The sequence below is a fragment of the Ascaphus truei genome, chromosome 2 (assembly GCF_040206685.1).
Source record: "Ascaphus truei isolate aAscTru1 chromosome 2, aAscTru1.hap1, whole genome shotgun sequence".
Lineage (NCBI taxonomy): Eukaryota > Metazoa > Chordata > Amphibia > Anura > Ascaphidae > Ascaphus > Ascaphus truei.
In genome coordinates, this window is record NC_134484.1 from 315631746 (window position 1) to 315656848 (window position 25103).

At 40.8% G+C, this 25103-nt stretch overlaps 1 protein-coding gene across 7 annotated transcripts in view; it reads right to left on the reverse strand.

Moving 5' to 3' along the window:
• COBL (cordon-bleu WH2 repeat protein) overlaps window positions 1-25103 on the reverse strand; it is a 431588-nt gene that overhangs the window by 44439 nt on the left and 362046 nt on the right. For all 7 annotated transcript variants that reach the window (XM_075586506.1, XM_075586505.1, XM_075586504.1 and 4 more), the window contains one exon: window positions 13662-13962. In XM_075586506.1, coding sequence (XP_075442621.1) covers window positions 13662-13962 — 301 coding nt within the window. The remainder of the gene's footprint in view (window positions 1-13661; window positions 13963-25103) is intronic.

A 25103-nucleotide genomic window follows, 5' to 3' on the forward strand; every position in this document is an offset into this window, starting at 1 on the left:
TGACGATTGCAGTACAGTCCATGCATCGATAAGTGGGAAAAAGGTAGTGCTTCACTTTAAGTACATTTTCGCTTTACATATATAGCCATGCATAATAATGGTATATTACTTTCCTCTCTGTTGGCAGTAAGTCCTGATAAGTACGGGTATGCCAGCAGTAGTTATGGAGGTTTTCCCTCACGCCATGGTGAGGTGCCCTATGTATGGAGGGGAGTGGCTGTATGCTCTGAGTCCCTGGATAGTGACATCAGGGATGCGCCTGCCTCCAGAAGTATATAAGGCACAACACAGTTAGTGATAGTGTTCCAGCAGCTGTGGAAAGTTGTTGGGAAGTTGTAGTTTCCTGCCTAAGGGATTGTAGGAACACTTTGTGACCCTAGTGAAGTAACTAGTGGTCCAGGTTGACCAATCGGCCTGTCTAAGCCACTCTGTGTCCAGGGACCTGGCGCAGAGAGGATCTCCCTAGGAGAAGAGGGAATCCCACTTCAATTCGGGAGGGCGTACCTGGCGAAGGGACAGCACGGAGAGATGTGTGGCTAGAGCCGGCAGCTGCATGGGGCAGTCTGCTACATCACCGTCTACAATAAAGATGACCTTGTTAACGATACCCCCACTGTGTGAGTGTGAAATTACTCAGCAGTGGATGGCACCACCAAGAAGGAGTTCCTCACCAGGACCATCTCCCTGCGGAAGCACAGATCCTGATGAGGTGGAGGCGCTGCACATGATGTAAGTTGAACTCGCACCCACTACCTCAGCTACCTGTCCTGATGACATCCCCTAATAACATCAAGCGGGAGACTCAGGAGTCCTGTTGCCTACATGTGCACCACCAAACACAAACACGTAATGGGGGTTGGTTGTTAGAGTACCCGGGCCAATGTGAGATTGGGGGGGGGAAAACCCGTTACACATACATGCTCCGGTCCCATTGCGTACGTTAATGCGGGGTATGCCTGTACTGTACTTAGTTTCCAAGAAATGTGGCTAGGCACACATCATTCCTATTTGGTAGCGGCTAACTTAACTAAATTAAAACCAAATGTATGTTTCATACATTTGATGCAGTTCAGTAAGCCAAAGTGGTTTATTCCACCTCAGTCATACCTGGCAGATGTTTTTTTTGTTATTGTACTCAATATTTATTGAATTTAACAGAATTAACAGAGAATAAAAAAAAAAAAAATTATACATCTCTTGAAACAGCCGGCAGAAGACCTTGGGGATGACAGGGTGGGACCCAAGTGAGTTCATATAAGTGAAGTGAGTGATTAAGGACTGGGATTACAACATGGGAAAAACCATGGTTCCCACACCTTCTGGAACTTGTCAAAGAATAATGGTCATTTACCAAGCAGGTTAGTTTTTCCATACAGTATTACAAGTGTACTAGACCTTATTTCTTATTTTGGAAAGTGTAGGAAGTTCTTTCTGCTTTCAGACAGCTGCTATTTCGATTCTCGTGGCGATAGCTATATTTGTAAGTTTTTTTTTCAGCTCTGGACAAATCTGTGAGAGTTCTGTTCAGCAAAAATAACCAGGGGTCGAATGGGATTATTATTTGTAGAATTCTTTGGAGCCAGTCCCTGATCCTTGCCCAGAGATCTTTAACTTTCGGGCAGGTCCACCACATATGCAGAAATGAAGCAGTATCCCGGCAACCCTTAGGGCAAACTTGGGAGTGACCCGGGACAAACTTGGAAATCCTCAGGGGTGTTAGATACTATCTCATAAGAACCTTATAAGAAGTTTATTTTATTGTGGTGCATATGGGACTCTTAGAGACAGCTTCCCATATCTCCTCCCAGTCCTGGCATATGTTTTTAAGACATATGGGCTGACATAAAATGACAGGTTGATGGGAACATTTTACACCTTACTATATTAAGTCTGCCATATAACTCCTCCACTAACTACTCCATGTATTTCTGCCCAAATCCCAAACAGACAAAGATTACAAATTACATTGAAATGTATTCTACAGAGACATTGGGACATGGTTAAAATTACTCTCCCTACATCAATTTTTAGGGCAAATATTTATTGTAGCTTATTTACAGGTAAGGTTTTGTTTTTGGAAGTGTCTGCTGGTACACCTTACTTGTTGACTTTCTTAATCCCATTCCGGGGCACTAATACAATACCTCTTCTGTGTCACAAGGGTGTTGAAGCAGGCTCTTCCGACAATAAACGGCGTAACTATATGAAAGCAAACATTTTTAGAAGAAGCCGTAGATTCAAAAACTGCCACATTGAAGTAAAAGTGTTATTTCAATTTGTCTACTGCCATATTGAAGTAAAAGTGTTATTTCAATTTGTCTGCTGCAATGAAAAATAGTAGGATCTTAAATTTTAAATCAGGATTTCTCTGAAATGCTAAGTTAATATGTTTCAAGAGTAAAAGGTCATCTGACCTTCTCACAAATATTTGGATGTCGTATTAAGTTATGATCTTAAAGTTCAGTCCTACAACAGGCCAGGGGTGCTCAAATCCAGGCTATATTTTCAGGGCAATATATACCTAAGGAAAAAAAAACAATTGGCCCTGAAGTCCCACCCAAAAATATCAGTATTAAAAAACAGCCACAACAGATCACTGGTCTTGAAAGGACAAGAACATAAAAGGGTTTCTAGCACTCTTTCCAATGTAGAATGAATGAATTAAAATATAACCTTTATTGAATATATAGTAATATAAAGAGATACATTAAACGAACACATAGAACGATATCAATAATAATAGGTTGTTGAAGTTTACCACATCTAAGATAGGATGTAATATTATATCTCCCTAATATATAGGGTGTGATATCTATACATACAGCGCTAAATATCTCTGGGTCTCTTTTTACACATATAAGTATACCTAATGATATAGTATTGGTGCACCCATGGTGGGTTCCGAGTACATTTGATACCTAGTATAGAGTCAGCTTTACATATATTAATATCAGGGGTTAATAATAATAGCCCCTGTTTCTGGTAATCTACACTCAGAATTGTGGTGCATACATATAAAGGTATCCAATAGTATATAGTAAACTTCAAGTCTATATTAAAATTCTGATTGGCTTAAATAGTTTATGGTGGTGCAGATAGGCTGCCAGTTGATTGGAGTTTTGGAATAGAGAGCTCTGTATAGCAAATTACTGACCCACTATTATCACAGGTAATGATTCTGTCTAATGGAACACAGTGCTATATAATACAGTTCCAAGTACTGGGCTGGGGTAACAGGTTCAAATAAGAGAGCCATATGTAGCGGATAGTTAACTCCTATTTCATAGAAATAGTAAGGGTTACATTGTCACTTTTGCCACAGTTTGTTATTCCATTTAGTGGAACATAATAGATATAATTTTGCAGTGCTAGATTAGCGATTACAGGTTCATATATTCTAATGATGCCACAGTTTGGTGGTTTTGTTATTGAAACACACCAATTGTGAATTTTGCTTAGATAGTTCAACTGGTAAGTTGTAGGTTGCGATCTACTATTAAGGAAGTTCAAGCTCTGCCTGGACTTATATGGCAACTAAAAGTGCTGATTACAGAAATCTTGGCTTTTATAACCCTCGATCCAGCGTAACAGTATTGCCTGCTACTAATATATATAAGTATTATTTCTGTCGAATGGCTACAGTGTGGCACCACTCGGCTGTGCAGAGATTATTATTACTAATCTTAATAAACAGCCATATTGCAGGGTGAAAAAGGGGATGATTATTTATATACATATTTATGTATTGTGGTACCACCATCCCGTTGCGTGGTCTTTTGTTCCAGATTAAGGCAGGAAACCTTGGGGTTTGATGAACAGGGTTTTTATTACTGCACAATAGTAACTAAACAATAGGCCCAACGTCCCTTTAAGAAAAGAAAATCATAAAATAAACACCTACAGATGCAGCCACCAGTATCCGATCACTTGCCTTGGTAAAAACCAAGGCATCTCACAGTAGATGCCTCAACGTTTCTGTGAGATTCTGCTGCCAGACTAATGGCCCATCGGATTAACACTGCAGGGGTCCCTGCAGTCCCATTCAAACTGAATGGGACTGCAGGGACCCCCCGCTGTGTTAATCCGATGGGCCATTAGTCTGGCTGCAGAAATTTCACAGAAATGTTGCAGTTTATTGGGAGATTGCCCCAGATTTTCCAAGGCAAGTGATCGGATACTGGTTGCTGCATCTGTACTACTCTTTGGAGACTGACTAAACATGACTCCAGCCCTTTCTAACTGTTTGCCGCCAGCTTGGCTGGTTATCAGACCAAAAATCCACAGTCTGGTTTACAGATATATAAAATATATAAAGTCCTTATCTGTTTTGTTGGGTTGGCTCGACCCCATGAGCATCCAGGAAATCCCTCTGTAGCTCCAATGTCCTGGACAGAACAGCCCTGCTTCCACTGCAATCCTATGGGACTGTGCCAGCCAGCTCCTCCTGGCTGGGGAGAAGTCTCTCTCTTCCCCTTCTCCGGGGAAAGCAATCTCAGAGTTGCAGCTCTCTGTCTGCCTTTTAAAATGCCTGTTTGTTTAGGAGTTCTCTGCTAATTAGCTACTGCCCAGGAGGAATTTGACTGTTTGTGTGCTGGAAACTACACTTGCTGCACTACTCCAGCAGATAGACCGTGACTATCACAGTATATATACACTATATATAATAGAAAAAAAAAATATTTATTATAACATCACTAGAAGCACACAACTAAATAGAAAAAACAAATACTGTGCCAAACTGAGAAGACAATACTACTAAATGATAGATATATAAACACACAATATCGTCATTGAACAGGTAAAACTCATTAAGTGCATTTTTGCCAAAAACGCACTAAATGGACTTTGTGACTTGGAATTTCTTGATATTTCTATTGAAAAAAAAAAACAATTAAAGACTCCTAATCTTCAGAAACTGTCATATAAAAATATCTTGCTTTTTAAATACAGTTTTTTTTCCTGTCAAAAAGAACATTTAATCGCCTTTTCTTCCGTACTCAAAGAATGTCGCTAATGGCTTTTACCCCTACAACGATGAAATAGTCTATTAAATAGTCGGAGTCCCAGTAGATCAATCAAAGAGAAGAGGGGCGTTATAGGGGGTTATGCATTCAACTATGCCGACTCCCATTGACTTAGATTAGGATGTTAAATATAAATGGGGACAGATCCTTTAAGTTAATCATGTAGAAAAATAGCAAAACAGAGCACTGCCAGGGAGCCAGGTGGTGTAAAAACAGGTCTATTTATTCAGCGTTACTTCACAAAACACATACCCCCCCAGGGGGAGAAAGCAGTACCTCCTACGCGTTTCGGACCATGGGGTCCTTTTGCTTTTTTTCTACACAATTGGACTTTAATCAACGGATTTGCACACCTGGATAAGGACTATGACGGATTCTGTTCTACAGTTGGAGTGGGTAAGAGTTTTTTATTCAATTCATTTGTGATTATTATAGATGAGTACAATTCTGGCACTGTCTGTCTCCAATGAGGGGTCACTAGAGTATCTGATAGGTACAATAGCTGGTCCACTTCAGGAGACATATGTGTTTAATAGGTCACTCACATATCACATATTGCAGTTAACCCACTCCACGTCTGAGTCCGTCCACCAGTCCTGTTTATTATTTAGTCTGATCTGTTGGAAACTTCCACTGACTTTGGAGCACCCATTCTTGCCCTTACCTTTAAGTTAATCATCTGATTACTGAATACAATAGATAACAGTTCTCACTACTTAAAGTGGAATTGAACCAATTTCCCCTAGTAATTAAACATTTGAGTCTCATGTACAGTAGGCTTTAAAAAAAAAGAGGGATTTTGATTTAAATAAATACTTGGATTATATATATGTATATATGTATATATGTATATATGTATATATGTATATATGTATATATGTATATATGTATATATGTATATATGTATATCATAATACTGAGTTAAGTTATGGTGAGTAAAAAAAGTGACAAAAACCCTCCACAGGAAAGCAAATATGCAAATACAACTGTATGCTCATCCGCATGTCTTAAGCAGGTCTGCAACCCCGCCTTTCCCCATCATCACCCAGCATACAGCACTTCCACTGCAGCAAGGGATTCTGGGAAATGAAATGCAAATGAGCACACAGTGTCACTTTTTGCCTCAAAAACCATTTTTAACATGGTTCCCTATAGGCTTAAGCTTGCTGCATAGTCACAGCTTTGAGCACAGCCAGGGTTAAGGTGCATACCCAGAAAACCACCCACAGACAGCTGTTTCGACCTTGATGGGTCTCATCAGTGTGGGGTTGATTTTAACTGAGAAAGGTCCTATTCCAGGACCGAAACGTCGGATTGGGTGACTTATCTTTTTTATTCAGATGCCCAATACAGTTTTTCATGATTACTGAACCGAGTGCAGTCTTTCTTTACCGGACGAGAGAATGGTAATGTTGTTTTTCTATTATTTGAGACTAGCACCTGTCTATATGAACCAGTACATTGAGTGCAAGCTGTGATGTTTGTTTATATATATATATATATATATATATATATATATATATATACTGTGTATATATATATATATATATATACTGTATATATATACCTCAAGATTACCATAGAGAACAGGTTTACAGATGACATAAATTTAGAACACGGAGGGACACAAGATCTTAAACACACTCATTAATTATCTGTGTCTACGGATGGGGAGACCTTAGGTACAGACAACTGTAATTCAGTCTCTTTTAGTTCCTTGTCATTAGTATCAGGTGGTTCAGACAGACTTTCTTCTCCTGCCCCTCCTTTTTTACAACGCCACTTGAGAAATTGAAAAATACGAGAAGGGACAGAACCAATAAAAAGAGCCATAAATAGATGCAAAACAAGGATGCAACTCAAAGGAGATTCTCAGACTCTGTCTGCACAATAATTAGGTCTGTAGAAATTGTAGAAAGGAGCATTTTAGTCACTGTCACAATGCTGAATTATAACCAAGTCAAAAAGGGATGGACCTCTGATTAAAGAGAAAAGACAGAACATTTAGCACTGAATACGAAGCCTAATGCCTTTTCTGAGACTATTTTAAACCAACTACAGTACAGCATTATTATGCAGTAAACATATGCACATATGCAAAGAAAATGCAACCTTATTATCCAAGGGAAAATGAGAAATTACGAATTTCCTACTTGACCATAAAGAGTGTTCATGCTAGAAACTAGAAAAAAAACAAAAGGTGTGTTAAATAATAAATATATATAATAATTATATACATACAGTTTTTATAGCACATTAGGCTTATGGTTTCACTGTTGTAGCTAATTAATATTCTAGAAAAAGATCATAGGACTATTTCAATCTAAAAAAAAACTAGGTACAGTACTGTTACTACAGTAGGTAAATAATAATCCAAAGCTGACTAGGAAAGGAGACAAAACAATGAATGAAAACCTATTTAATTCACTTTTACCCAGTTTGTGAAGTCTGGAAATGAACTCTTCATTTGAATTGTTATAATTTCTAACAAACTGTTAAAACTCCAAGATCATAGAGAGCTATTCTTTTTCACTGTCTCTCTATGTATTATATCATTAATTAACTAATTCCTTTTCTAGGAGAATTCACCCTGGAAATGTAACATTCGGAACTTTATAAAGTTGCCATGCTATTGTTGTGTTTGTATTATAGTGTAACCCACCCCTAAAGGGTTACTAGCAGTGTTGGTGTTTGCTATTGGGATCCAGATGTCATGCAGGTATATTTAAGGACGAGGGACAGTTCTAGAAGGTTAGGTTCTAGGAGGACAAGAGGAGAGCAGCCTCGGGGAGAGTAGACACCCATGTTCTTAAAGAAATAGTATAGACCAGGCCTCCCTAATTTATTATGTTATAGGCAGAGATAGTAACCTTGCTAGATATGATCCATAGAGAAGACTAAGGGAGCCCAGTATAGTTGCTAAGTGAAACGGCATGCAACAGTGGGCCTCAGTAATGAGAATTCCCAGATGCCGCCGGATCGGCTATAACCGCGGATCTGCATTGACATTCCACTCAGACTGAAGTGGTAGTTACCATGAAGGCCAAAATATTTGGGTTACATATACAGGGCCCGCTAGTATTCCCAATGGGCCTAGTATTACCGACATAATGAGGAGAGATGTCCCAAAACAAAGAGGAGGGGTGCCCGGATCATAGCACATTGAAAAAAACAAGATATGTGCCTCCATTCGAGTGTTAAGAGTGGGCACTGATGGAAGAACCGTATTCATGTATGTCTGATATAAAATACAGGGGCTTTATTCCTTACAAACAGATTTTGTTTTTGTTATTTGTATCCCACACTCACTCACATATTTTTTTATCACTGGTTTTTGACAGCTATGATACTGGGTAGCATGCTCGTTTTAAGTGTGTGTGACGATCATTTTTCCCGTGAACATGATTTGTGATGAAAGAAGATGAGTTATTTCCACTGAATGGAAATCAAAATGTGCCATTGTGTTCTGCTGTGTTTGTCTTGCGGCGGAAAATTTACAGTATTTTTTGCTCCTATTCATCTTTCTGAGTCTACATAAAGTTTTCAATTTTGCCATTCATCCAGACAGGGAAAAAAAAAAAAAAAAAAGATTGGAGGGATAAACACAGTTGGAATCTTCATGCACTAAACACTGTTTTGCTAAGGCTTCTGCAACTGGACACAGTGGAATTGTTTTCACATAGCTGTGTCCTTTTCTGACCTGCTAAAAAAAAAAAAAAAAAAAAGAAAGCAAATGAAGATCTGTAGGAGTTTTGAGCTTGAATGTGGTATCTGAAAGGATAAGAATTGAGCTATAATTGGGCCTCTATATTGACCTTTGGCAGGAAATAACCAACATCGTAACTTGGTATGTCTTGTACTTTGGCAATCGTCTTTATCATTAGTGTTTACTCTCAGCAGTTAATTAGCCGTTGATAGTTAATATCAGTAGTTAAAAAAAAAAAAAAGTAAGTTTTTCTTTAATGGAATCATCAGATTTATAGGAGCTGTAAGTTAAGAGAAATGGCATGCTGTACAGGTTAGGAAGATGTGATGTTTACTTCCTTTGTGCAGTCCACATGTACAGCTGCAGAACACGTGATCAGAAATGGGACAGCTGTTTTTTTTGCGGAGATGTGTGGCCCAGACAGGGGCCTCGTGAGGACAAGAAGCTTATGTGCACTGCATTCATGGAATGAACAAATATGATAATACTATGATGCATAACAGCTAATTATGTCCTTATGTGGTGGAACATTTTCTGCCTAGTCACTGCTGAAACAATTGATGATTCATTAGCTTAGTGCCAAAATATGATACAAACATAGGACAATGTGAAGTTTCTATGAGAAATTGCTGTACTTTTAGGAACTTGAGGCAGCAGTGGAATATGCTCATCAACATTTTAAGCATTAATCTCGAAGCTTTTAATGTGTATGCTACTGTGTTCATATGTGTAACAGGGTATGTTCAGCCGTACCTGTTTCTCTCCACAGTGTATCTGCTATGTACAGTAGGTCCTGTTAAGATCCAGGCATTAGCAGGTTTATCTGTGGGCCCTTGAACCCCCTTCCTGCTTCCCCAGAAAGTGAAGGAAGGTAGGTGATGTCTCATGGCCTGTATACAGCCCCTTGTAGGTGGGTACAGTCCATGAGCCCGCCCCTTCTGGAAGTTTCTAACGGGAGTAGGTTAAAGCTAGAGAGTCTTCCCATCAGCCTTGAGAGGGTGAGGTTGTGTTCCTCCCTGCTTCTCCTGGAGTGAGGATGTGGAGGAATGAGTCCTCCGAGCTCCCCAGGGAGTAAGGAGGTGGAAGAGTCTCTCCCTGATCCCTGGCTAGGGTGAAGGAGGAATAAGTAATGGTGGGAACTGTGAGTCTTCCCCATTGCGGGTAAGCTTGTTCACTTGGCTGGCTAATCAAGACCACCAGGAGCAGTGGACGTAAAGCACCATTCAAAAGTCCTGGGGCGTATGCAGAAGAGTATGCTGCTAAGCTGTGTGATGCTGAATAAAGACCCTGCAATTATACTTCAGTCTAAGGTGTCAGTCCCTGGGCTGAGAGAAGGTTTGTGTGTAGTGGTGGGTGCTGACGCCTACACTTGTAGGAGCCTTCGCTACTGGAGGCGCTGATAACACCAAGATGAACCAGAATTCTGTAAGAGCAAGTCCTGTCCAGTCTCATAACATTCAGCAGACCACTCAGACCTCCTGCGAACTAACAGGTGAAGCACCAAATAGCGAGGTAACGCGCTCCTTTCCCATACACTGGCCTTTAAGTTAGGTTGGGGGAGGGGGGGGATGAGAACATGTGTTACATATGTATCATTTGAATGGCCATGACACCACCAATGCTATAGCTCTAAAAATGTAAAAGAAAATAAAGTCTGGTCACAAACATAAAATGGCTGCCATCTACAGTATTAAAAATGAACAACTACAGTATGACTTGCATCGGGTTCAAGCACATGTGCATTCTGCCAAGAGAGCTTTTTAATTGGTTAGTCTACAAAGATTTGAATCTATTGTAGGGCACCCTTGGATGGGAACATTTGGTAGGCAATATCTCTTAAATCATGGGGTTTCTGGAGACATGATAAATGCGGCCATACATCAGGTAAACTTGGGTCATTTTTAATGAACAGGAACATAAAACACAGTGGTTCCATTTCTGGTCCTCAAGGACCCCTAACAATCCAGGTTTAAGGATTTAAGGATATCCATGCTTGAGCACAGGTGGTTCGATCAAAATGATTTGAGCCACCTGTTATAATGTGATAGTATTCTTAAAACCTGGACTGTTATGGGTTCTAGAGGACTGGAGATGGGAACCTCTGGTCTAAAGGAAATCATTAAAAACCCTTAAAAAGATATGGGTCAATGGTGGAGGGTGAGAGATGGCATGTGATCGACAAAAACAAGGAAAGGAATCCCTGGCCTCGAGCTTGCATTGTAAACAGCAAATTTGGGCAAATAGAACTTAAACGTGGCACTGTTGAATTCATGAAGGTTGCCCACAACCATCCAATCAATAGTCTCACAAACTATATTGGCTACTGTAATTTGCCAAGTTTTGTTGCCACAGGATGTATTGTAAAGATATATTGAGATATTGTATGCAAGCACTACAACAGAATGAAATGCAGAATCTGTCAAATCATTTACAGTACTGCATATTGTAATATGCCATGATACCCTTGTGACCAATGGTACAGGACATATACTGTTTATTTATGTTGAATTGCTTTCTGCTCGTACAGAAAGTGAAGAATTAAAAAAAGCTTTTCAACTGTCGACCCAGGAATAAAGTTAAATTCAGTTCTTCCTTTAGGGCCTTCTTCTCAATTATCCCTACCATGCACCATCAGACTTTCCCCCTAACATGTAGCACCCCCCTCCAACCATATCTAACACCCTGTAGCATCCACACCCCCAAGCCGAAATGGGATCAGCTTGCGGCTACACTCTACTCTATCCTGAGCAAACACTTTGCCCTTTGTTTCAATTTTGCCCATATTCCCTCTAGTTTGTAAGCTCTCATAAGCAGGGTCCTCTTTACCTTTCGTATTTGTTTGCGATTGTTTATCTTATTTGGTATGTAATTCTGTTTATGTAATATGTATAACTCTGTACCACCATTGTACACATTTTCAGCTAGAAGTACCTATGGTGATTTGGGGTCAAAAACTACCCAAACACCCGCTTCGGACAAAATAGAATGACCACTTAGTGAGGTTTAGTGCACAAATTCTGCTCTCTGAAGATGTGACTCAAAAGTATACACCGCTTACTTTGAAAACAGTAGGTCACGTGACTCCAATATCATAATACCCTTCAAACAGCTGAGGTTTTCTGACCGACTCTTGCAGACCATCAGTTTGAGGTGAAGAGGGATATGTGAGCAGTGGCATTTCTAGGTTTTCTAATTTATGGTAGGACCTAGGGTAGAGGTCCTTGAGAAAGAAACAGGATTTCATCATAGGGATCAACACATCCCTTTCACGTCCTTGTCCTCTAATAAGAAAACTATTTCAAGCATGTCATAGTTCTATAATTGAGAAATACTACTAAACTTTGTATTTAACATTACAACTGACAAAAAGAAAGAAAATTGCGAAAAAGTACAGTGTGAATCCCATTTTCTGTTGAAAGTACCAGCAACGCATTAACTTGCAATCTATTGGTTGCTTGCACTTTTGCTCGTTAAGGTTTTACATCAAATACAAGTGTGAATGCTTCACAAGTAAGATCCAGTGTTACAGCAACAAGGCCAGATTGCAGATCTTCAAATAGGCTGGCAACTGTAGGGGCAGAAACATATACTGTATGTGAGCAGGCGGAAAAGCCAACTACATAAAAATGCAGATGGGAAAATTCAATGTATAGTTACTGTGCAAGATGTTTTGGCATATTTGTCCTAATATTTAGGTTTCTAGATTAATTCCCTTTCATGCACGGTATACCAAAATAAAGTGCAGTTGCATACTTCAGATCCAGACATATACATTTTATTACGCTATGCCTTTTACTGCCAGGTACCATTATCACATCCTGAGAACATGCTGATGGCTTGCTTGTTTTGCAGGGAAGATATAGGAGCGGTGAATGCGATCGGGAATGGAAGTAAAGAGGCCCCCCACTTCCATTCCCGATCGTGGTCACCGCGTCATCAGAGCGGACTTGGGTAGCGATCATGTGGTTACGAGTTGCTCACACAAGTGCCACTGCCCTTCTGGCAATGACTGGGTCCAGGTTACTTTGTTTTTAAAATCTATTTTTTGAGCTGGTATTTTAAATACATTTTCAAACTTTTTTCTAGAGTGTTTCTTCATTACAAATGTTTTCTTATAACAATATCTTTTAAAAGTCGTCTCTCTCACAGAGTTGCATTGGTTGTATTCATTAACCCCTTCTCGTATGTCCCAACTGTACGGCTGGTATTGATGTGTTTTGGTTCCAGCTAGCAATTCTGTGCGCTATGCAAATTGTGTATGCAAATGAGGCAAACACACAAAATTACATATTCATTGGTAATTCATTAGGCTGTGAGTTTGCAGATCACCCAGAAGGTTGCTGCCAGAAGTGGATAGTGGGTGAGGGAGCAATTTAGAAGAATGCCCATTGCCTTATATACCTCCAAATAGATTCACCTACATACCTATGAACACACCTCATACCTGGAAAATATGCTAATTCGAATAGATTTTAAATATTCAGGCAGAGAAGTTGATCCTGAATTAGGGTTTCTCCTCTCAGTTTTGGAGCAAACCGGGTGAAAAGCGTATACAAATGCAACGTCAATCTATGCAATTTTTATGTATACATAGTTCTTAATGAACACAAGAAAAACACACATGGCATGCAGTTTTCGTGTGATGTTCCATTGACAACAGAGTTTAATTAATAGGGCCCTTAAAATCATGGCGACATCATTGCTGGATCTCAGTAACTAGACTGGGCATGAATAGCTAACATAAACTGAAGTTTGAAGTCAGGGCAAATATTTGTACAACTTATGTAAATAGAGAACATAACATAGAAAAAATAATGGTTAGGATGTAGTCGGCTTCATTGTTCCATCTAGTGGGATGTGTTGTGATATTCTGCACAAAGACCTGTAATACTTATACACTACTCTCTACTCAGCAGCGTGAATGAACTTACCTTGCCGGTAGGCTCCATGAGTCATTGCTGTTGCAAGACGCACTTCTCACTGAGGCAGTGTAGGTCTCGTTAGTTTTCATTGTATCTTCTTGATTCCAGAATGTGTCTCTGTTATTTATGCCATCGTTTTGCAAATCCAGAGAGGCAATATCTGATGGAGAGCTCACCATGCCTGAATCTTCTGTGTTTTCCCCCCATGTTGAATAGCTATTCAGTGATACTGTTTCTTGTACTGAAGTTGGATCTATTGTTAGAACTTCCTCAGAAGAAACGCTGCTGCCACGTATTAAGCGTTTCTCACCTATATGTGGTCAGAAGAAAAGTGTTAGTGAGCTACTGGTACCGCCATGGTACGCTGCATAAAACTAGTTTATTTAAAGAAGCAATCCGGCCCATTTTGGTATTGAATTTTGTAAATAATAAGAAACACGGGTTCTCTGGAGCTGAACAGCATTATTTTGAGCTCTGGAGACCCGCTGGTTTTTACCAAAACTTACCGGCTTTGGTGCCGGAGTGACTTCCAGAACATTTAAACAGTCGTCCAATGGGAAGCCGATAATACTGTGGCTTCCTATTGGCCGTTGGGACCCGCGCAATTTGGTGTCCCTTTTGAACCAGGGTTCCAGGAGCACAAAATACCCTGGTTCCAATTCTCTAATAAAAAAAACCAACAAAGAAAATAAAGAAGCACGATTGCTGCTTTAAGCAAACAGAGTATGAATAATAAGACAGAACACCAATTTCCTTCACATTTCTGGATTCAGGCCTTGCATAATAATCCATGTTTTTTTTAGTTTAAAAAGTAGATACAGTAGGTGGATCATACTGTGTTAAAACATTTGCAATTTATGTAATTTCCTGTACCTTTAATGCACAAAAATGTTATGTTGGTCACCCTTTGGCGTAAAAATCATTAGAAAGTACAATTTCCAACATCAGCCAGTCTGCATTTTTAGGAGCCAAAGCTTGATACAAAACGGATGAAGTGGGGGAAAGGGCAGATTGTCATTGTTTTCTGGCTTGAAAATTACATCACAATCGTTCTCAACATATTCAGGCATATAAACATTCTTTAATCAGCCAGGTTTAGTGCAGATACAGTATACTGCTCTATGGAAATTTGACTCTAAATATACCCTGCTAACTGTACAAACGGTAACTCACATGACTTATTAGTTACTGATTATATAAAGCAGGGCGCTGGTACTGGAAGAATTAGGAGATTTAAAGAACCAGTTCAATGTAATATGAGCCTTGCAATGCAGATACAATTGCAGTTATATGTGAAAAATAAAGAACTTCTAACACAAGAAACAAAGGAAGTGTATTATGTCAAAAGCTCTACATTTATGTAAGCAAGGCTGACTGGATTTAAAGCACTAATTCCACATGTTCAATTAATTCTTAAATGTCTGTTTTACTCTCTGCAACGTCTCTGAAACGTAGCACTTTATAAATATAACCTTTTTGCAAAGACCACTGGAGTGACATTTGTTTAATCTGGTTGGAAGTTACTTACAGCACCAGAAATGTTCTTCTGGGCCCCCACAATTCATTAGATATTTATGTTTAATTCCCCTGCTTCATTGGGAAATATAACGACTGTACCAAAGAGGATGTAAATGATCATAGATTGTAATACCAGTTTTAGTAGATCAACAAGAAATTTTTAAAAATATATATTTAAGTAATATATGCAACCGAATTTTCAATACCGCACATCATTTCTTCTACTATACCAGGGGTGGCCAAATTCGGTTCTCAAGGGCCACAAACAGGTCAGGTTTTAAGGATATCCCTCCATAAGCACAGGCGGTTCAATCAGTTGCTAAATCATTTTGAAGCATGGATATCCTTAAAACCTGGCCTGTTGGTGAAACCTGATGACTGAGTTTTGCCACCCCTGTACAGTACATATATCCATGAACAACTATGGGGTTATGACATTTCTGTAAACATTCATCTTGGCTAATAAAAGCTTTAACAATAACCAATGAAGAATCTACATGTGGCCAGGTCTCCCCTCTGGGTATCCCCCCTGGGTTCCCCATGTTCCCCTTACCTCCGATAGCACTGCAGAGGGGGCGTTCGGCAAGTGCCGGTAGGAGCAGGGAGGTTACGGCAAGCGACCCAGTTCGCCGGAAGCTCCCATAGCAGGGTGCCGCCATGTTAGATATGGGCGCACATGCGCAGATGGGTTGCGCAGGTGATATGGACAGGGCGGCCATTACTCACATAGGGCTCAGCGGGGACTACAGCCCCCAGAAAGCTATGGGGCTGCTAGATCACATTGCCACAGCAGCCAATAGGGCGCTCGGATTGCCCTGCAGGCAAGAAGATACATTTGGCGTGCTTAGAGAGTGTGTGTGCAGGGTGTCTATGGCTCCTGCACTAGGCCAAAGACCCACAGAGGCCACAGCCATTAGATAGGGACACTGCCCCTGTAGTTCCAAGTGTGAGCGATACAGCCAGGATTCAGCAGAGAACTAGTAATCCGGTTGTCTGGGACCATATCACCCCACAGATAAGAGACTCTCTTCATGGTGGGACCCTCCAGCTGGACACCACTCCATGCGGAGGCTGACTCATTGCTGAAGCCGACGGTATGGGACCGGACGGCCATTTTACTTCAGTCAGCGCTACCGGGTGCTGGAGTACCCGGCAGGTATCACACCTACACCAACAAGTGCACCAACTTTAATACGCGGTTGTGGGCAGTGCTGTCACACACACTTTGGGTGGATTGACTTTTGTGGACACCAGGGTGGTTGGGTGCCCAGGAGCACCTCAGTACTTTGGGGGAATATCCCATCTGAGTGTGGACACTGTGTTGGAGGGCACTGTGGGGTTACGGCCGTGGGTGGTATATTGTTATTTCCGTTTTCATATGCATGCAGTAAACTTATCTTTATCATTGTGTGTGTTATTTTACTGGGTCCTGCGACGGAGTTATCCAACATAGTAGGATCCCACACAGGTGGAGGCGCTGTCACCAGATGGATCAGACACACCCCAGGCTCTCAGCAGCGGAGGTTCAGGCCTCCTGTGAGCCACAAGTAAAGCACGACGCACACAGTAGCCTCTACATCTCCCATAGGGTGGGGAAAACTGTGCTACATACACTTATTCTGGAACAATACAGCTACTAGAACTTTGCTGTGTCAGAGAGAATGAGTAAGATGATCTGCCCTATATTTCTCCCTGTTTCTTCTTAATGATTGGTTGACATGTCCAGTGTCAGTTCTTTACTTCCTGAAAATGATATAACCTCTAAAGTGCTGGGATTATATTTAAGCTTACCAGACCAAGTAGGTTTAAGAATATACAGTATAGTCCCTAGGGCAGATTATTGTTTGTTATTACTGCTACTTCTACCTTTTTTGTTTTTAATAAAAAAAAATTTTATGCACAACTATTGTACTACTTTTAGGAGTACCAGTTCTGAATACAAAAGCATGTACTGTATTGACACCAGTCGATTTTTTCCCACTATATAAAAAAGGAGGCTAATTGTTTGATTATATGGTTTTCTGGTTAATGTTATGGTCATTTTAAACACAGCGTGTAAAGACTGACAAACAGCTTCCTTGTCATCATTCTGTTAAACTTATATAGCCCCTTCCCCTATTGTCTCTATAAGTCTCCTAATATACCATTTTGATAAGTGTGCCTGAAGTGAAAGATGCAGCCGCCTTTTCTCTAGCGCGGAGCTGCAGGTTGTGTGCGGGCCCCACAATGCCTTGTGTCTGCCGTTGCGGTCTGTCTCTTTTAAGTGCAAGGCATTGTGGGGTAGAAGTACCGAGGCCCTGGCGGTGAGTTACAGGCACTGCCTTCCCACAGCCTGCAGAGGAAAGGAGGCAGCATCTTTCCAGTCAGGCGCGGTCCAGAGAAAAGGAGCCTGTGTGGGTATAATGGGGGTACGGTGTGGGAATGAGGGGAGAACGAATGACTTTTTACCTGGACTGGTGAATGTTAGCGATATCTTTCCAGCCCTGATTATCATTGCGTTATAGTTAATGCAATGCTCTTTACAGGAGAAAATATGACTTAACATGGATACAGCATTACTTTTAACATGACATTAAATTAGGTCAAGGTCGCTGTAAGTGACTTAACGACGCTTTGTAGATCCAGTCCGGGTTATTTCTGAATCCGCATTACAAACAGGGAAAAAGCAGATCCATTCTTAACCTCTTCACTGCCACTTTGCCATTGCTCTGCATTTTCAATTCTGGGTAGTCGAGGAGTTAAAGGAACATCTGTATATATTTATTTTTCCAGAAACATTGCTCGAGAAAATATATGATCAAGAGGAAAATGTCAAGACAACATGTACAGAAAGAAGGGATGCATAAATAGGGCTAGTGGGGAGTTAAATATTCCTTCTGAACCAAATGGAAGGTCAGAAAAATCCCCTCTTGTTGGCAGAGGTTATGCAATGCAGCTTGGCACTGGAATTCATTGCTGACAGCAAAGCCCATGAAATTTATTGCGTTGCAAATCACTCCCACAGCTGTAAGGGCTGACAAGCATTGATATTGATGGCTGAGAACATTAAACACATTCTATTGTGACTCTGGATGTAAGAAGAGGTTATTATGTTGGGGTCATTTCAGATCTCTTAAGTGTCATTGTCCTAGTCAAGAAATGTGTGCATTCATTTAGTAAGTGAAAGGCTTCATTGGGTCACAATGTGTATCCTGTTATGTTAATCAAGGTAGCTCGAGGGCAATAATGCATGCTGGGACCAAGGTGCATTGGGAGTAGGAAAAATGGTTGCAAGTGCAGCTCGAAAAGTTATCTTACTGCCATTAGGTTATTTTTTTTATGCTGAGGTGGCACACATTTTGTTTCTATTTAGGGATTTTTACTTTTTAAAGGTGTATATGCTATACTAAAACCCCTTAAAAAAAAAAGTTTATATTAAAAACTGTATGCTAAATTAAAGCAACTTTTTTGTTGCCTTAATCTTTTTATAAAGCTATTTTTTGCTGTCTAAAGTTATCATTTCCTTCATCTTCCATGTTGCAAGTTTTAAAAGTGTAAGAACATGGCCTGTCTTCTCTCGAAATGATCGTGGTTATCCTGCCTTTAGGTTAAATGCTACTTGTTTGGTTTATAAATCACTCATGCTTGTCTTTTGTGGGCTCTTCTTGAGAATATAAAGATTGCACTCCCTGAATGTACTGAAGCCCATGATACAGTATCTAGAAAATAGAACCACAATACTGATTCAGGATTACTCCTAAATGTGCTTATCACAGCAGTTTTGTTTTTGTGGTATTAAATTCTTTAGAACATTTACTGGAAGGCATACAAAATGTAAAATAATGTACTTATGTTATTAGCTTACCTAATCACTCCCCTTTATAAAATAGCATGATATACACACAATGTGCCCCAGGCTATTATTATTATTATTATTAGTTTTTCATTAAGATGTGCTGTGCACTGTTATATGAGCTGTAAATAAAAATGACCACTTGTGGTGCAAATGCATGTCTCACAGGTCGGCAATCCCATTATAGCTTAGTAAACTTTCACTGCAGCCAGGGATTCTGGGTAATGATATGCAAATGAGCACAGTGTGTCTCTTTACTTCTTATCCATTTCAAAATAGAACCCTATAAACGTATTCCTGCCGCATTACACAACCTTTCAGCACAGCCTGGGTTAAAGAGTAGGATAGATGTGATGCATCCAAATTGGTCAGAATTCCTCCACAATATATGTAAATAATACTGGATGACAGTAGAAAGTCCATGAATGATATGGCAATTTTTTTCTTTTTTTTCTTTGTTTAAATAGAATAAATACGGATTTGTTTATTAATCTATTTTATTTTTCTCATATATTTACAATTTTCATTTATATACATATATTATTATAGACAAATATGGATTTACTGTATAATCAATTACCAATCATCAGTAACCATTTACCTCAGCAGTTGTAATTATTATTTGCTTTCCCAATCTCTGTTCATGCTCCTCTGACAATAAATATATGTGGATTATAAGTTATTGTATCATTTGTTATGTTATGTATACTTATGGTCATGCATATATATATAATATTATATTAATCACCACCAGATGAAGGGTCATTTCATAACAGTCATCTGTATAGTTAATACTCTTACAATATCTATTGCACTGATTAGATAGGATTCAATATTTATAAAAATATATCAGTATATAACCAACTATTCCTTTATACTGTATTGGTGATTATGTTCCTTTTACGAATTACAAATTCCCCAGTATCACCTGCACAGGCATATGTCATAATATATTTCAGTAGGGGCTATAAATAGTAATAAACGTATTCCAACAGTATTCTAAATAAGCCCCCTAGAATATCAAGCATTTACTGACATTGCCTGTGTCAGTTTGCTAAGTATTTGTCAGTTTGTCAGTATCTAAGTGTGTTTTTAACTTGTTTTATATTTTCACTGTGTGTTTATTTTGTTGTTAATAAAGCTTGTTTTAGAAAAAAGAGACAGTCAGCTAGCATTAGCATACCACCTGACCTGCCGAGCCAATGGTTGTGCACGCCGCGTCACCGCGACCCGTTGCGACGCGGGATGATGACGTCACACCCGGTAGCGCGAGGCATAGTTCAGGTGAGTATAAATTACGCAGCAATACATGTATTTGTCACCTTGATAAAGTGCCTAGTGCACGAAACGCGTAGGTGCGTTCGTGTTGTCCTGTTGTCCTGTTGCTGCACCACCCTGCAATAAACCTGACCTGTTGCTCATTGGAGTGTTCACCTTTGTTATTCTTTCCGGTCTCATTGGGAGTTGGAATCCGAGGCTGTACTACACATCATCTCTTCTCTTCTTGCAGCCTGGGTTAAAGACGTAAATAGCCAGTAAACCTACTAAGAGACAGCGGTTTCAAACTTTTGGGTCTCAGTGTGAGCTTGATTGTTGGCTATGCAACGTGAAGCTGGTACGTGGATCTACAGTAACCAGATTTAAAAAAGTAATGGTGGGTAAAAAAAAGGTGACAAAACCACACCACCGTACAGTGTACAATAAATAAAAATGGATACGTAGTGACACACTGATCATTTGCATATCATTACCCAGAATCCTAGGCTGCAGTGGAAGCATTTTTCGCTAAGCGATAATAGGGAAATACAGGGCTGCAGACCTGCCTGAGACATGCAAATGAACCACAAGGGTTATACAGATGCAGCCACCAGTATTAGAACTCACGTATAGTCAATTAGTGATATGCGCTCCAGCATAAAAGTCCAATCCTGGTGTAAATCCTTTGAGTAATAATGTGGAAAAATAGGTACTGTGGCTAGTGAGGTATGTATTCATAATATAGCATATACCATTAACAAGTACTCTAGCCCTGAAGGCTGAAATATAAAGAAAATCAGACCTACCGCCTCTTTGGGGGAGTCCAGAGGTAGGTAGAAAGAGGAATAACTACTCACAATTTGTATTGCCCCAGTCCTGTAGATCTTGGTGGGCGTGCAGCCAGGAGAATGCAGAGAGATCCAAGGGAAAATACTCCAACGCACAGCCCTGAACAGAGTGGGTCCCACACCAAAAACGAATAAAAATATATCAAAAACTTTATTCTTCCATAGTTTAAAAAAACGGAGGTAGGTACCCTCCTACGCGTTTCGGGCAATCCGACCTTTATCAAGGAGTTGATCAAGGAGTTGATAAAGGGCGGATTGCCCGAAACGCGTAGGAGGGTACCTATCTCCGTTTTTTTAAACAATGGAAGAATAAAGTATTTGATATATTTTTATTAGTTTTTGGTGTGGGACCCACTTTGTTCAGGGCTGTGCGTTGGAGTATTTTCCCCAGTATTAGAACTCACCTGGGAAATTCTGGGGCAGTCTTACAGTAAATGCCTCAAAATTGCCTCAACATTTCTGTGAGATTCTTAATGGCCCATCGGATTAACACAGCAGGGGTCCCTGCAGTCCCATTCTGAATGGGACTGCAGGGTCCCCTGCTGTGTTAATCCGATGGGCCATTAAGAATCTCACAGAAATGTTGAGGCATTTACTGTGAGACTGCCCCAGACTTTCCCAGGTAAGTGTTCTAATACTGGTGGCTGCATCTGTATGTCCTTAAATGTTCAAACTCTGTCTGTCACAATCACTTGCAATGCTAACGTAAGTATTCCGAATGGCAGGAGAGGAGAATATTAATAGAAACAAGATACCGTATGCTACCTCTGATTTATTGTAATAGTGTGGATTACAAAAATATACATTTGGGGGAAAAACTTTTAATATATATTTTTAATAGAGGTGTAACCCCTCTTTATTTGGCCCCAGACTGATACCGGTTGCTGGGGTAGGGTTGCCAGGTGTCCGGTATTTGGTTACTCTGTCCGGTAAAAACTGAGAGATAATACCGGACATGTATGTGTGCGATATTACCTCTCTGGACTTAGTAACCCATTGCGGGATTTCCAGTGAGAAGGGATAGAGCAGGGCTGAGAGGGGGAGGGGAGGGGGTGGGAGGTGAGAGGATAAGGGAAGAGGAGATGAGGAGGGGTACAACAATCTTGGAATTTGTGGGAGGAGCATTAAGATTAGTATTGCTCACCATATACAGTGTGACTGCAGGTCAGTTAATTATATATGATCTGACTATTACGTCATTTGTTCTAAATTTCACTCCAAGCATGCACCAATTCGCACTATTTAATATTCTATTTTCTAAAAAGATCCTCGGAAGGGTGCTCCCTCCCAAGTCTCTTCCCCAGATTTTATACGAAACAGACTATAAATTGGTGCAAATTGGTGAATACTTTGAAAAAATTATGTAACAGTCAGGTCATTTAGAAATAACATTCTTCCTCACCAACAATTCTCGCGCGCGCTCCACCTTTCACCATTTTGTCCAGTATTTTTGGACAAGCCATCTGGCAACCCTATGCCTGGGTGGGGGCCTGAGTCCTCTATTTCTGGTGGTACACGACATGTGGCGTTAGGTCAGACAACAGGAGACAAATTACAATGGCGTTTCTAATATAACCGTTTTTACATACCCTACTGTATTTCATCGATTCTAAGACGCACCCTTGATTTATTAAAAAAAAATTGGGGAAAAAACACACTATATTAAATGTGCAGAATTTTTTTCCAGGTGGGAGAGAGAGAGGGGGGAGAGAGGAGGAGGGGGGAAAGAGTGGGAGGAGAGAAGAGGGGAGGGGGGGGGAGAGGGATAGGAGGGAAGGGGGGAGAAAGAATGGAAGGTCACACACACACACACACAAACACAGAGAAACACACACACACAGATACACACACACACACACAGATACACACACACACACACAGATACAAACACACACACACACACACACACACACACACACACACACACACACACACACACACACACACAGATACACACACACACAGATACACACACACACAGATACACACACACACACACACACACACACACACAGATACACACACAGATACACACACAGATACACACACACACACACACACAGATACACACACAGATACACACACAGACACACACACACACACACACACACACACACACACACACACACACACACACACACACACAGATACATACACAGAGATACACACACACACACACACACACACACACACACATAGCTCCTTCTGCACGTGCAGCTCACACAGAGATTTGACAGGAGGGAGGGGGGCAATGTGTAGACAGACCCCTGTCCGGCATCTCCGCTGAACTCTCTTCACCTCATGGAGGAGGGGGGGAGGGGGGCCATGATCTCTCTGCACGGAGGGGAGGGGGGGCGTGATCGCAGCAATGCTGTTTGCTGAACACAGAAGACCCGGCCGGCATCTCCAGCAGCGCCCCCTAGCTGTTTTTTTTTGGTTTTGTTTTTTTTCAGTACATCGATTGTAAGACGCAGTCCTATTTCAGCCATGTGAAAATGGGGGGAAAAAGTGCGTCTTACAATCGAGGAAATAAAGTAGCAAATATGGATAAACCTTAGGTATCTTATGAGCCTTAGCAAAAGATGCCAACATTCATATTATAACCCATCAAGATAACATTCCCCATTAACGCTGCGCGGGTGTATGTCACTGTCTGAGGCTTCGGCCACCCAATCCTGGGTATCAAGGCCTGTGTGATGGTGCCCGAAACACTGTTGGAGCAAATAAGTGTAGCAGGCCTGTACTTCGCAAAATTCTGCGGTACTACTTTTAGCTGAAAACGTTGAGTGTCATCTGACGGTGCTCACTCCTCCGTGCTGCTTGAACTCTAAAGATCTGCTGGGCCTCCCTGCACAATTTGCTGATTTCCCTCCAGTCAATGCCCGCTCTCTTTAGCGGGTCACAGACTGGCCCCGGGTCACACACAAACACACACCAGCAATCCTGAAGTCCTTTAGGCTCGTTCAGATCTGCTGTAGCAGGTCTTCCCATGCAGCTGTCCCTGCTAGGGACTCTTAGAGAGCTCCTTTCTTCAGAGTCAAATTTAATTGGCTGAGGCCCTGTCTAACACAAGTTACATCTTCCTGTACCGTACGTGGCTCCCTGCTGCAACACAGCAACCTTGGAATTGTAGTTTCCTATTGCAGTCAAGGGGCAGTGTATGTGTATCAGCTCGTTTATTGTCCGCTCTGGCTAATTCCTGCGCAGGCTTATTTAGAAAGAAAAGTCAGGGGTCCAGCTGAATTTCGAGGTCCAAAATCCTCTGTAGCCAAATTCTAATTTGCTCCCACAGCGGGGCTATACAGGGGCAAGACCACAACATGTAGAGTAACCACAGACAAACTTAGATAATTTTACTGGGGTTAGATACCACCTCATCAATACCTTATATGCGTTCTCCTTTAATGTCGTGCATATGGAACCTTTGGCTGCTTCGTTAAATATCTCAATCCACTCATCCTCTTCCAGTGTCCTGCCTAAATCTTACTCCCACTGGGCCATGAAATTTAACTTCTGTGAATATTCTTTACCTGAACTGAACAGTTCTGTACATCCTAGAGGTTAGTCCCCGTGTGTCGTTACCCAACACACACAGCGTTTCAGAATTCATCAGTGGTAGACGTGCCGTGTGTTTGGAGTAAAATGTTAGGAATGTCTTTTTCTGACTTAATCTGATCAAATGTCTTAATGGTGATTCCACCTTCCAGAGCCTTCAATTTCCCCACCCCCTGTTGTCTTCAAATTCTAAAATTCCCACTTTCCAGACCTGGAGCAAAGTCAGGGTTCCCGTAAAGAGGCACCATCAGGGAATGCCTAGAAGTCAACAAGCATCTACATTTGGAGGCCTTCCAGACCGCGAGTGAATTGAGCATCGAGGACAGCGGCATTTTAAGTGCTTTAAATCTAGATTTGGGGGTATCGGATTAAGTTGTTAAATTCCAATGGAGTGCATAGTTCGCTCTCTATTGCCACCCACCTTCTTATATCAGGGTCTGT